We start from the raw sequence: 14,104 nt of genomic DNA on the forward strand, positions 1-14,104 counted from the left end.
CCCAACTAGGGAACGTCATCAGTACTAGAGAAGCGAGTGGGGTTTGTGAGGAGGAGGAGGAGGAGGAGGGGAGAGGAGGGGGAGGAGGAAGAGGAGGAGTGTGGGGTCCTCAGTGCTGTCTGAGCTGGGTGGTTTCCTTGCGGACGTTTCAGGACCCAACTAGGGAACGTCATCAGCGCTTCCTCTCTGCTTATATCTATCTCTTGTATATAATCAGAGGGCGATCCCCCTCCCCCTCCCTCCCAGCACTGCTGAGGTTACCCAGCTGGGTCAGGAAACGTCTGCGAGAGACCCTGGACTCCCCCCACCCAGAAGAGAAACCCCATGGCAGTCAGCCTCCTTTGCCCGCCTGCCTGAGGAGAAGGGAGGAAGATTGCAACCCAGTTTTGTCTCTTACCTTTTGCGGTTGCTTGTGTCAAACCAGTGATTTTAACACACTCCCACCCAAACGCCGGGTCTTTGCACAGGCGGGGAGACGAGAGAATGACAGGGGGAAAACAGGACTGAGTTCACACGGACACGCCCTAGCCCAGGGGTAGGCAGCCTCGCGTCTTTTATGACTGGCGGACTTCAACTCCCAGAATTCCTGAGCCAGCATGGGGGAAACTATGGCCCCTTCATGACTTGTGGACTTCAGCTCCCAGAATTCCTCAGCCAGCATGAGGGAACTATGGCCCCTTCATGACTCGTGGACTTCAACTCCCAGAATTCCTCAGCCAGCATGAGGGAACTATGGCCCCTTCATGACTCGTGGACTTCAACTCCCAGAATTCCTCAGCCAGCATGAGGGAACTATGGCCCCTTCATGACTCGTGGACTTCAACTCCCAGAATTCCTGAGCCAGCATGGGGGAACTATGGCCCCTTCATGACTGGTGGACTTCAACTCCCAGAATTCCTGAGCCAGCATGGGGGAACTATGGCCCCTTCATGACTGGTGGACTTCAACTCCCAGAATTCCTCAGCCAGCATGAGGGAAACTATGGCCCCTTCATGACTGGTAGACTTCAACTCCCAGAATTCCTCAGCCAGCGTGGGGGAACTATGGCCCCTTCATGACTGGTGGACTTCAACTCCCAGAATTCCTGAGCCACCATGGCTCAGCTTGGAAACCTCTCCCTTTCCTCTCAGCATGGCTGGCTCAGGAATTCTGGGAGTTGAAGTCCACCAGTCATAAAAGAGCCGAGGTGGCCTGCCCCTGGACTAGCCCTGCCTGTTAACATCCAGTCAGTGCATTCAAACGCGTTTAGCCCAATTTGTGTCGACCTCCTGGGTTGAGTAGTCTGCCGTTGGTGGCAGTCTGGACAACGGGCGAAAGGTTCGGAGAAGGCCATTTTCATGCAGGGAGCCCCTTGGGGGCAAAGGGCCTTTGGGGGCCGCACTGAGGCTGCTTCTCTTTCCCCCCCCCCTGCCAGATGTGTGTGCGAATGAAGACGTGCGGGCCAAACTTCTGGAGCTGAAGCACAAGCAGGATGCCGTCATGAAGTCCCACGACAAGCAGAAGTCCCTGCTGCAGCGCCGGACGTCCAGTGCCGGCAGCCGAGGGTGGGCTCCAGGGGCTGGGGGGGTGGGGGGGGATGGTAGCCAGACCGCGTTTGGCCAGAGCAGGCAGGCAGGGAGAGGAGGAGGAGGAGGAGGAGGAGGAAGAGGAGGAGGAGGAGGAGGACTGTGGGGTGCTTGGTCCTCTCTGAGCTTGGCGGTTTTCCTGGAGACCTTTCATTACCCAACGTTTTCCAACCTTAGGAACTTGAAGATGCGTGGACTTCAACTCCCAGAATTCCCCAGCCAGCATAGCTGGCTGGGGAATTCTGGGAGTTGAAGTCCACGCATCTTCAAGTTCCTAAGGTTGGGAAACGCTGAACTAGGTAACATCATCAGTGCTAGAAGCTTGCATAGTGGAGGAGGAGGAGCAGGGAAGGCTCCAAACCCGCGGAGGAGCAGGGCCCGTGCTGGCTTTCCCTCAGTGACCCTCAACCACGCCTTCTCTCTCTCCCCCCCCCCAGGAAAGTGGTGAGGCGGGTGAGCGTGACCCAGCGCACCAACCTCTACCGCAAGGAGCACGCGAAGGAGGCCATCGTGTGGCAACGGCGGCAGAGCGAGGGAGAGCCGGAGGAGGAGGATGGACAAACCGATGGGCAACTCCTAGTCCAGGTGGGAGTCAGAGGCCGGGGGGGGCAGCACCCCCAGACTCAGGCCTTCCCTGCTCAGCCCGCTTTTCTCCCCCCCCCCCCAAGAGTCAGAGGGAGGCACGCTGGTTTTTGCAAGAGGGGGCTTTGGGCCTGCATCGCTGGGCAAGCCTCCCCTCCGTCTTGGGGCCTTCACTGACCCGTCAGGGGCCTTTCGTGTACAGGAGTCCTCGGGTTAAGCGACCACAGTGGAGCCCCGAATTTATGTTGCTAAGTGAGAGAGTTGTTAAGCGGGTTTTGCCCCGTTTCACGACTTTCCCTGCCGCAGTTGTTAATCACCGCAGTTGTTCATTTAGCCACACGGTCGTTAAGTGAAACTGGCTTCCCCCACTGACCTTGCTGGTCAGAAAGTCGCCAAAGGGGATCACGTGATCACTCTGGGACGCTGCATCCGTCACAAGTGCGAGCCGGTTGCCCAGTGGCTGAATTTTGACCACGTGACCCTGGGGGACGCTGCCACGGTCGTAAGGGTGAAAAAAAAGTCATAAATAGCCCTCTTTCGCAGTCCCGTTGTAACTTTGAACAGTCACTAAACGAACTGTTGTGAAGTCGGGGACTGCCTGCAGTTGTTGTTGGCTTCAAATTCCACCAGGTCACACCCGGATTCCCCTCTGGCCCTGCCGTGCCCCCCCCCTTAGGTATTTGGAATGGGCCCTGAATGCGAAAGACGCTCGCCCTCCCCAAAATGTGGCTTCCCTGAAATGAGGGGGCATTTCAAGTTAAGGCACTTGAAGCTTTGCTGCTGGGGAAGCGATGGGCAGATCAGGGGGGGGGGGCTCCCTGTCTGGCCCCAGCCTCAGCGCCCCCCCACACACTTTTCCTCCTAAGCACCGGCAATCTGTTCCCCCTTTCTGTGGGGAGGGCTGGCCCCCAGCCTCGGAAGCTGCCCTCCATCGATGCTCCTGACACTTGCGGTGAGCCCCGTGTCTGTGGCATTCCTGGGCGGGGGGAGGGGGGGCTTCTGCTCAGCTTAGACCGGGGTCTTCACGCGTGCCTGACTGAGGAATTCTGGGAGTTGAAGTCCACAAGTCATCAAAAGGCCACGTTTGAAGACCCCCGGCTTAGACCCTTCCTCTCTGCACCCCACAGGACCCCAGAGCGGAAGCAGGGGGGCCCGAGGAGCGCAACGGCACAGCCCCCCCTCATCCCCCCCACCCCAAGGGGCCGGACCGCGCCTCTTCCTACCTGCCAGCTGCCCAGGGTGACCCGGCGTCCGGCCTCAGCAAGGAGAAGGCCCACCACACCTTAGCGGACCTCAAGCGCCAGCGGGCAGCGGCCAAGCTGCAGCGCCCCCCGACGGAAGAGCTGCCGCCCGGCCCCGGCCAGGCCCCCCAGCCCCCCCAGGTGGGGCCCAACGCAGCCTCCCTCACAGCAGCCAGCGGAGACCCTCCCCTCCTCAAGCTGGCTGCTCCGGCCGAGGAGAGGCCGGCCCAGAAGAGGCGCTGCTGCCAGCTGATGTGAGCGGAGAGGCCCACTCCTCACGGGCCGGGCCGGGCCAGCCCTCCGCCCCTCTTCCTTGTGGGAAGAGGCCGGCCCCTGGCGAGCCGAAGCTTTGGGGACGATGTTCTTCCGCTGCCTGTGGAGGCGTGGAGATCTCAGGGAGGGCCGAATGCCCCACTCAACGGAGCGGGAAGGGACCTTGGAGGTCATCTAGTCCAACCCCCTGCTCAAGGACTGTGGACAAACGGCTGGGGGTGCAGCTTGGCCTGGCGTCGCTCTTTCGCCAGGCACCGAGGCCCAAGCGGGGCGGTGATGCCCAGGAGGGATTGGCCATGGCCGCCAGGCAGAGAGGGCCCGTGGGCCGGTCTGCCTGTGCCCGCTGTCCCCTCCGACTGTGTCCCAGCTCACTTCCTTTGGCTGCGGGACGTGCTGAAAGGGGGCCGGCCCAGGTCTGCCCCAGCACCGAGGCAGCTCCGCCCGCAAAACCCCTGGGTGGCAGCAACGAGCCGCTTGGCTTCCCGTTCTTAGCTCCGTTTGGTGACTGTCCGCCTTGTGTAACCCAAAGTCGGTAGCCCTGAGCTGCGAGTCAGTGCGGCTTATCCCACCGGCACCTCCCCAGGCCCCTTCCGCGGCCGGCCAGGGCAAGCCGGAGGGCGGTGGGGAGGGCTGGGGGGGGATTGGAGGGGGTGGGAACTGGCAGGTCTTTGGGGCAGCTTCCCCAGCCTCCAAAGGGCCTGGGAATTGATAGCAGGGTGAGTTGAGCTTGGATGAGATGCTCACCGCTTTCCCTTTGTACCCAAGGGCAAGGGGGTTTTGTGTGTGTGTGTGTGTGTGTGTGTGTGTGTGTGTGAGAGAGAGAGAGAGAGAGAGAGAGAGAGAGAGAGAGAGAGAGAGAGGATGAGAGAAAGAAAAAGAATTAGAGAGTAAGAGAAAGAAAGGATGAGAAAGAGAATGAAAGAAAAAGAATGAGAGAGAGAATGAGTAAGAGAATGAGAGAGAAAGAGAATGAAAGAAGGAATGAGAAAGAGAATGAGAGAAAGAGAATGAGAAAGAGAGAATGAGAAAGAGAGAGAAAGAGAGAATGAGAGAGAATGAGAAAGAGAGAGAAAGAGAGATGCATGTATGCCTGTTCTGACTGCTTCCCACCAACCTTACTCTACTTTGTAGAGTTGCAGCAGCTTGAAGAGGCAGATCCTGTGGCATTCCAGGCTTCCGGAGGAGGGAGGATGCTGTGGTTGATCCTGACTTCCTTGGCCTGCGTGCGTGCGTGCGTGCGTGTGTGTGTGTGTGTGTGTGTGTGTGTGTTTTGTCTCTCCAGGGCAGGTGAATGGCAGAGACCCGCCCTTTCGTACTCTCTCTCGTGCTGAGTGTGCCTGGCTGGCTGTGGGAATCTGCTGCCCTGGCCAGTCCTTTGCAAGCTCCGAGTTTCCCCTTTTCTTTTCTTTTCTTTTTTTACCCAACGCTCTTTTGTAAAAAATTGGACGGCTGTATTTTTCTAACGGCTCATTTTTAACCCTGCCGGCTTTCCTGTCCCTGGCCAAGCAATAAAGGTCCTTTGGGAACTTGCAACTTTAAGACGGGGCGGGGGGGGGGGGATTCAACTCCCAGAATTCCCCTGCCAGCACAGGGAGTTGAAGTCCGTTCATCTTAAAAGTTGCCAAATTTGAAAAAAAACACAGCTCTAGACTGGGGGGGGGGGAAAGGATTTTGACTTAGCTCAAAAATCCCCTTTCTTGCCCCTCTCGCTTGACAACCGAAGGTCGAGGGCGGGCAGCGTCCCCTCCCACTTCAGTGGGGGCTGAATGCCGAAAAGAGGGGGGAGGGGGGGATCTAGGCGTCCCAGGATAATGTGGCAGGATCCAGCCTGGGTCGGTCCCTGAGAACCAGAAGGTTGAGTCTTCCCAGCTTCGGGACTCCGGCCGGTGCCCCCATCCTCTAGCGGGGAGAAACTCCTCGAGGACGGGGGGGGGGGCTCCCTCAGGAGTGCGAAAGCTGGGAAGACCGGCCCAGATTGGATCCTGCCACATTACCCTGGGACGCCTAGATCCCCCCTCCCTCCCTCCTGTTTTCAATATTCAGGAACACGGAAAGCCTGATTTCGCAGAGGTTTCCTCCGCCCTTTTGCAAGTGAAGGCTCCCCTCCGGCGTAAAATACTTACACCCTTAGTAGATGTAAAGGTCTCCATTGGGTGTCCCCCCCCCCGGTTCCCTCTCCCTTCTGCCCTGCAGGCTGTGCGTGTCCGGTTCCTCCCGTCTTTCCTGATCCGTTTTTTATCCTTCAGACCTCAGACCGTTTTTTGTTGCCCGACTGTGGACTTCCTCAATCTTATCCATCGTTTTTTCCCCTCCAGGACTGGACACAAACTGGAGCCCCACATGGCGGGATTAGGGCCTCTTTATTTCCTGCTGGGGATCCCTCTAGGGACGCACCCCCAGAGTTTTGTGTCTCTTCGGAGCTGCCTGGCCACGCTGTTTGCCCATTTGGCAGTCATAATAACGGTAATAACAGTTGGAATGGACCTGGGAGGTCATCTAGTCCAACCCCCTGCTCAGGCAGGAAGCCCCATACTGGGTTTCATCTGCTGGGAGCGCGCCTGACCTCTTCTCTTCGGCTGTTCTAACGTTGTACTCCCCATATTGTACCACGGGCAGTCCTCGACTTAACGACCATTCGTTTAGTGACCAAAGTGATAACAGCACTGGAAAAAGGGACTTATATGACCGTTTTTCACCCTTACGAGTGATGCAGGTCCCGTGATCAAAATGCAGACGCTCGGCAACTGACTCGCATTTACGGCGGTCGCAGTGTCCCGGGCTCAAGCTATCCCCTTTTGCGACCTTTGGTCAAGCAGAGTCAATGGGGGAAGCCGGTTTCACTTAATGACTGCACTACTAACTTATCCACTGCAGTGATCCGCTCAGCAACGGTGGCAAGAAAGGGCCGTAAAAAGGGGGACAACTCATGTCACAAGTGTCTCATTTAGCGACCAAACTTCCAGGGTCCGTGGTGGTCCTAAGCCGAGGACTGCCTGCATGCCCGAGGATTCTTTTGTCCTGCCTTTTCGGTCAGCAGTCCGGCCTCTTCCCTTACCTCCCCAAAGAAGTGGGGCAGAGCGAATGCCCTCTGGGTGCCCCTCGGCACAGGCGCCCTTCGGAAGGTCGTTTTCATGGGGTCTTTGCGGGGGCGGGGGGAAACCTGGCTTTTCCCCCAAAACAAACTTGGTCTAAGGCGGCGTGGCTGGCTCCGTACTCTTGAGAAACCTTAATCGCAGGTGAAAAGGCAGGTTTCCTGACCAGACAGGGGAGAAGAAAAAAACAAACCAGCGTAGTTGGTAGGAGAGGAGGGGGTTTTTTTTTGGACAATTGCTCTTGGGGGTCTCGTCTGCCCGGCTTCGTCTCCAGACTGGGCTGTGACCTGCCCCAGCTCCGCCCTGCGGCCGGCCGGGGAGCTGAGGCTGAAGCGAAGGGGAAACCAAACCCCTCTCCAAACCAAGAAGGGCTCTTCCGGGGGACGCCTTGGGTACTCCCCCCACCAAATAGATACCCCCCCCCCTCTCAGCAGCTAAAAATCGGCTTAGGATGCCAGAGGCTGCCCTCCCCTGCTTCCTCCTGCGAGGGTCAGCCTGCCAGGCCCGCTCCTGCTTCAGGCAGCAGCCCAGCCAGGGCGGGGGAGAAACCCCACCCGTGGGAGGCTGCCCTTGACACACACACACACACACACACACACACCCCTCTGGGACCGAGCAGGGAAGGCAGCGGCTTCTGGTTTGCCCTTTTTCTATAATTAAAGGCCTTTTGGAAGACTCCCGGCTGGCGGTGTTCGTGTGTGTCTCTGCTGCCCTCCATGCATCCCACCATTCGGACTCTGGGCTTGGGGGAGGCGGGAGAGGGACAGCGGTCAGCTCTCTAGCAGCGAGGGAGGGCGGCTGATTCTTGGTAAACCAGGGGTGTCCATCCGTGTCACTCCCAGAATCCCCCAGCCCAGTTAAAGTCCGAAGATGTTTGCACACACGTGCTAAGGTGGACCCCGAGAGAAAGACCAGGACTTCAACCTCAGCTCCGGTGCCTTTTTTTCCCTCCCTCCCTCCCGTGCCGTTACCGGTCAAGGCTGAGCATCCGACTGGACCAGGCCACCTCCTGATTTCTGCTTACCCGTTCCTCCGTATCCCCTCCTCCTTGGCCTTAATGAAGCCTCTGACATTTATATTGATAAGATAACCTTTATTGTCATTTTTTACTGTGGGCGCAACGCCACCACATCAAAAATGAAATTTAGTGGCCTGCTCTCAAAGTGAAACGCACACCTGAACATACTATATACAACATAGGTATAGACCCACCCCCCTACATATACATAACAAATAAATATTAAACACTGTCCATCTTGAAAATATAACGGAGAGAGGAAGCTTGAGAGTTCACAAGGTTAATGCTGTGTGGAATGAAACTATGGCTGAATCCGGATGTTCTGCTACGGATACCACGAAGCCCCCCCTCCCAGAAGGGAACAAGGAAAACAGGTCGTGAAGAGGATGAGTAGCGCCCCAGATAATCTTACGGACCCTGCTCAAGCAACGCTTCTGTGCTATGTCCTGGATGGGAGGGAGGGAGGGAACTGCCAATGATGTTTTCAGCCCTCCTCACCACTCTCTGCCCTGCCTTCCTGTCTGAAGCAGGGATGCTTCCAAACCGGACTGTGATGCAGTACGACGGGATGCTCTCCGTCGTCCCCCTGTAGAAAGTGGTGAGGACAGGGGAAGGAAGATGTGCTTTTCTCATGCGACACAGAAAGTGCAGGCACTGCTGTGCCCGCTTCAGTCTTGATTGACCAAGCCAGCCTACTTGTTAGTTGCACAGCCAGGAATTTGATGCTGGTAACCCTCTCCACAGGTGAATCATTAATGCACAGAGAAGTGTGGCTGTGCCTGCCTTTTCTGAAATTGACAATGATCTCTGGTTTTTCTGGTATTTAAAACTAGGCTGTTTTCCTTACACCAGTTCACCAACCCCTCAACAACCTTGCGGTAAGCTTCCACCTTGTCATCATGAATAAGGCCAACTACTGTTACATCTCAGGATTGATCTCCTCTAGGACTGACCAGTTTGATCGCCTTGCAGTCCAAGGGACTCTCAGGAGTCTTCTCCAGCACCAGAGTTCAAAGGCCTCAATTCTTTGGCGCTCAGCCTTTCTTATGGTCCAGCTTTCACTGCCATACATTGCAACTGGGAAGACCATAGCCTTGACTATATGCACTTTTGTTGACAGGGTGATGTCTCTGCTTTTTAGTGTGCTGTCTAGATTTGCCATGGCTTTCCTCCCCAGGAGCAAGCGTCTGACTGCTCCTTAGAAGGCCAGATCCTGAAGCTAAAACTCAAGTACTTTGGCCACCTAATGAGAAGGAAGGACTCACTGGAGAAGAGCCTAATGCTGGGAAAGATCGAGGGCAATAGAAGAAGGGGACGACAGAGAATGAGGTGGCTGGATGGAGTCACTGAAGCAGGAGGCGTGAGCTTAAATGGACTCCAGAAGATGGTAGAGGACAGGAAGGCCTGGAGGAATGTTGTCCATAGGGTCGCGATGGGTCGGACACGACTTCGCAGCTAACAACAACAACAACTGTTACATCATCAGCCCCTGGATGCTCATATTCATCCCATTATTCCCCGATGTATAAGGTATATAGGGAGTTGGACTAGAAGACCTCTAAGATCCCTTCCAACTCAGTTATTCTGTGATCTATGATTGACAGTTTGGTACCTTCTGCCAAGAGGCCCTAAACTAAGACTCCAAATCAGAGGCAGGCAACTGTGGCCTTTTTACAACCTGTGGACTTCAACTCCCAGAATTCCTCAGCCAGCCGTGCTTTTGGTTCATGCAGTCTAGATCAGGGGTCTTCAAACTTGGCCCTTTTATGACTTGTGGACTTCAACTCCCAGAATTCCTCAGCGTGCCTGGCTGAGGAATTCTGGCAGTTGCAAGTCCACGAGTCATAAAAGGGCCAGGTTTGAAGACCCCTGATCTAGATGCTTTAAGGCAGGGGGGTCCACCTTTGGCAACTCCAGCCAGCCATGCTAGCTCAAGAATTCTGGGAGTTGAAGTCCACAAGTCTTAAAGCAGCCAAGTTTGAAGTTCCCCTAGTTCTCCTCCTTAGTTCTAGGTTGCTTCTCTCCTTGATTAGCCTCCATCTGTTGCTTCTTTCCTGAGTCTCAGCAGAAATCCTCAAGGACACCTGCTCCAGGTGTCGTCCTTGGTGGGCAAATTGCTTCAACCTGGTGCAAGACCTGCCAAGGATTAGCTGTGGGCCTTGGCCTTGCTTGTCAGGAATGGGGCACCTGCAGTAAACAGGCACAGCCCTGTGAGTCAGACACATGCAACGTGCACATTGCTTGAAACCCAAGCAAGCAAAACATAAGCCATCTTGGGTTGACCATGGTTGGACTGGTAAGGATTTTGGGGTGGTGGTGGGAGGGTTGTTGTAGCTTTCACTGCTCCAGAATTAGACAGGTGAGACGAGCAAGCCCATACTGTATCTGTGTATTTCCCACTCCTATTTGCACAACGGGGTTGAATCCAAGCCATCTGTTTAGCCTCTGAGCTATGCTGGTGGGCCACCAACTCCTGAAGAATCACTGGAGCTCCAGGTCAAAGCCCTGATCTTCATCTGTGGGGCTTCTGTACTGGGATGGCACCTGGCCAACATGTGTGCCATCCCACAGATTGCGTGCAGGGCTTTGCGCTGGAAAGGCTTGTTTCCACTCATCAGTTGGCCAAGCCAAGCATGGTAGGAGGTGAAGGTGGTACCTGGCTGATCACAACTACAAAGACTGCTAGGATTGTTAAGACATTTGTGTGCCCAATCCAACCCACGATCCCAGATCAACTTTTTAAAGGATGGCTAGATCAGAATAACAGAATAATCTATACCAGGGGTAGGCAACCTTGGCTCTTTTATGACTCGTGGACTTCAACTCCCAGAATTCCTCAGCCAGCATGGCACAGTATGGAAACCTCTCCATTTCTCCTCAGCATGGCTGGCTCGGGAATTCTGTGAGTTGAAGTCCACGAGTCATAAAAGAGCCAAGGTTGCCTACCCTATCATCCCAGTCTCTTCTTGAAAATCTCCAGTGATGGAGCACCCACAACTTCTGGAGGCAACTTCTATTACACTGATTAAGTGTCCTCACTGTTAGGAAGTTTCTCCTTAGTTCCAGGTTGCTTCTCTCCTTGATGAGTTTTCCTCTGTTGCTTCTTGTCCTGCCTTCTGGTGCTTTGGAGAAGAGCTTGACTCCCTCTTCTTTGGGGCAGCCCCTGAGATATTGGAAGAGTTGCTATCATGTCCCCACTAGTCCTCTTCTCTAGAGTGGCCGTACCCAACTCCTGCAACCGTTCTTCATATGCTTTAGCCTACAGCCCTCCAAATCATCCTTGTTGTTCTTCTCTGCACTCTTTCCAGAGTCATTTGTTCATCGTCTTCCTAACTGCCCCATTTCTCCTAGGCTGCCCAGTCTTATGGATCCAGGGCAGAAAAGGTGCATTGGAGGCAGCGCAGCTTCCCTTCCCTGCAACAGCGATGATAGCGAGGAATAAGCCACCTCGCTGCCTTCACTCAACTCTTGTGTTTTTCTGGAACTGCCCGACTCTCACCTTATGCAAGACCAGGATGAAACCTGGCTTCTTTGAGGCGACACCCTTCCTGCGCCCCTCCCAAAGTAGCTTTAGATCGGAGTAGCTAGACTGGGGTGGAATGCGGTCTGGATTACCCGAAGGGCGGTGCAGCTTTCCAGAGGGAGCGGAGCTTGGAAAGATTGAAGAGGTTAAACCAGCTCCTTCTTGCTGTTCCCAGAATATACAGTATCTGTAGTAATGCAAATGCTTGCTTCAGTCTGGAGAGATTCTGTCGATAGGTGAAGAGCAACGAGGAAGCTACTCTTGAGTAAGTCCACGTGTCACTCTTGGTTCTTAGGGCCTCGCAGGAAGTCTCTCACAGGGGATCCCTGAGGCAGTGAGTGGTTGCGTACAATGTCAGGAATTAACCCGGTCTCATCATGGGATCCAACCCTTTGTCCTGGCGGAATAAGGATTCCTTCCCTGGGGCAGGACCCATCTGGCCTTAGGGTTCTATGAACCTTCCAAGCACCTGCCTGCCTGAGCAGTTTGCCACCCACCCCACCCCACCTCCTCTGCACAAAAGTCTGTTCTGAGTGGTCTACCCGAAGACCCCCACCACACAGAACTTCAATGCTTCAATTCCAAAGGTTCGGGCCAAACAAGAGCCGCCAATTCGGAAAAATACACTCCCAGGAAATTAACTCTTCCCAACGCTGTAGGCAGCTCTTGCTGGTTTGCCTGGCTGCATCTAACAGCAAGAACAATTAACGTAACAGTGAAAACAATTAACCAGCGGAACGGAAGTTGCCTCCAGAAGTTGTGGGTGATCCATCACTGGAGGTTTTTAAGTAGACACTGGACAGCCACTTGTCTGGAATGGCGTAGGGTCTCCTGCTTGAGCAGGGGGCTGGACTAGATGACCTCCAAGGTCCCTTCCAGCTCTTGTTATTTTATTAATTAAGCAGCGGAACGGAAGTTGCTACCAGAGGTTGTGGGTGATCTATCACCGGAGGTTTTAAAGAAGAGACTGGACAGCCACTTGTCTGAAATTCGAATAGGGCAGGGGTCCTCAACCTTGGCAACTTTAAGACTTGGGGACTTCAACTCCCGGAATTCCTCAGCCAGTTGATGTCCCCAAGTCTTAAGGTTGCCAAGGTTGAGGACCCCTGGTATAGGGTCTCCTGCTTGAGCAGGGGGCTGGAGTAGAAGGCCTCCAGGTCCCTCCCAGCTCTCTTCTGATTGATCTCAACTTCTGCAAGGACTCTCTGTCCCAGCCAGGCGTCGGGGACCCCACCTTGCACCATCTGCCACGACTTGGCAGTTTATCTAGCATCTGTGTCACTGTTTGGGACGTGTCTCCCATGATCATACACACCAAACCATTTGGGCCGCTGGCTTCCGAAGAATTTCCCCCGAGAGAGCGTGAACTCTGTTCCTTCAATGCAGGAACCTTGGGCAACAGCTGGAGCACAGCTGGCGGGCTGGAGCTGAGGCTGTGCTTTTTCCTGGTCGTGAGTTTAAACTGCTGTGAACTTCCTGAACTGCCTGGGGGATTTTTTGGCCCAAAGGCCCTCGTTTGGTTTCTCTGAAGCTTCCTGGGTTGACTAAGCCTTGTTGGTCAAGAGAGGCCGTTCCTTGAACTCCTCCCTGGCCCCAAAGCCAGCAGAACCTGATGCTCCTGCCCCCGCCCTCCCCGCTTGGCCCGGCCTGGCCTACCTGCGGCCCTCGCCTCTTGCACCACCACCTCCTCCGACACGCCTGGCGGGTTGCACCCTCCGCCCGGACTCGGAGAAAACATTTGAGCTGTCCCTCCTGCCCTCTGCCCACGGGTGAAAAGCCCGTGCCGGGGTTGTGAGCCGGCGGTCTTTGGCTGGCTGCGAGGTGCAGAGAGGGAGTTGAGAGCAGCTAGGCTGGACTCTGGACATCGGTGGTCAGGCAAGACGAGAGGTGGGCAAGAGAGTTGGGCAAGAGAGTTGGAAGAAGCTGCCAGCTGGTCAGCTTCCAGAGGTCCCCCTTGCGCAAGGCAGGTCACAAAGGGCCGAAGCTGCTGGTATAAAAGGGTTTCTTGCTGTCCTTCCAAGGTCCAGGACCTTCGTTTGAAACAGTCAGGTGAGTGCTGATCACCCCCTGCCCTTCTTCTTCTTCTTAGATGGTACAGGTGCTCCTGCTTGAGCGGGGGGGGGGGGGCTGGACTAGAAGACCTCTAAGGTCCCTCCCAGATTCTATTCTATTCTATTCTATTCTATTCTATTCTATTCTATTCTATTCTATTCTATTCTATTCTATTCTATTCTATTCTATTCTATTCTATTCTATTCCATTCCATTCCATTCCATTCCATATTCTATTCTATTCTATTCTATTCTATTCTATTCTATTCTATTCTATTCTATTCTATTCTATTCTATTCTATTCTATTCTATTCTATTCTATTCTATTCCATTCCATTCCATTCCATTCTAATTCTTATTTCTATTCTATTCCATTCTAATTCTTATTTCTATTCTATTCTATTCTATTCTATTCTAATTCTTATTTCTATTCTATTCCATTCTAATTCTTAATTCTTAATTCTTAATTCTTAATTCTATTCTATTCTATTCTATTCTATTCTATTCTATTCTATTCTATTCTATTCTATTCTATTCTATTCTATTCTATTCTATTCTATTCTATTCTATTCTATTCTATTCTATTCTATTCCATTCCATTCCATTCCATTCCATTCCATATTCTATTCTATTCTATTCTATTCTATTCTATTCTATTCTATTCTATTCTATTCTATTCTATTCTATTCTATTCTATTCTATTCTATTCTATTCTATTCCATTCCATTCCATTCCATTCCATATTCTATTCTATTCTAT

At 53.8% G+C, this 14,104-nt stretch overlaps 1 protein-coding gene across 3 annotated transcripts in view; it reads left to right on the top strand.

Moving 5' to 3' along the window:
* PPP1R16A (protein phosphatase 1 regulatory subunit 16A) overlaps nt 1–4,272 on the top strand; it is a 43,164-nt gene extending 38,892 nt beyond the window's left edge. For all 3 annotated transcript variants that reach the window (XM_081325345.1, XM_081325347.1, XM_081325346.1), the window contains exons 9-11: nt 1,415–1,544; nt 2,003–2,150; nt 3,275–4,272. In XM_081325345.1, the coding sequence (XP_081181471.1) occupies nt 1,415–1,544; nt 2,003–2,150; nt 3,275–3,646 (650 nt within the window). In that variant the 3' untranslated portion in view covers nt 3,647–4,272. The remainder of the gene's footprint in view (nt 1–1,414; nt 1,545–2,002; nt 2,151–3,274) is intronic.
* The last annotated feature ends 9,832 nt before the right edge of the window (nt 4,273–14,104 follow it).

This window comes from Vipera berus (assembly GCF_964194415.1).
Source record: "Vipera berus genome assembly, chromosome: 3".
NCBI lineage: Eukaryota > Metazoa > Chordata > Lepidosauria > Squamata > Viperidae > Vipera > Vipera berus.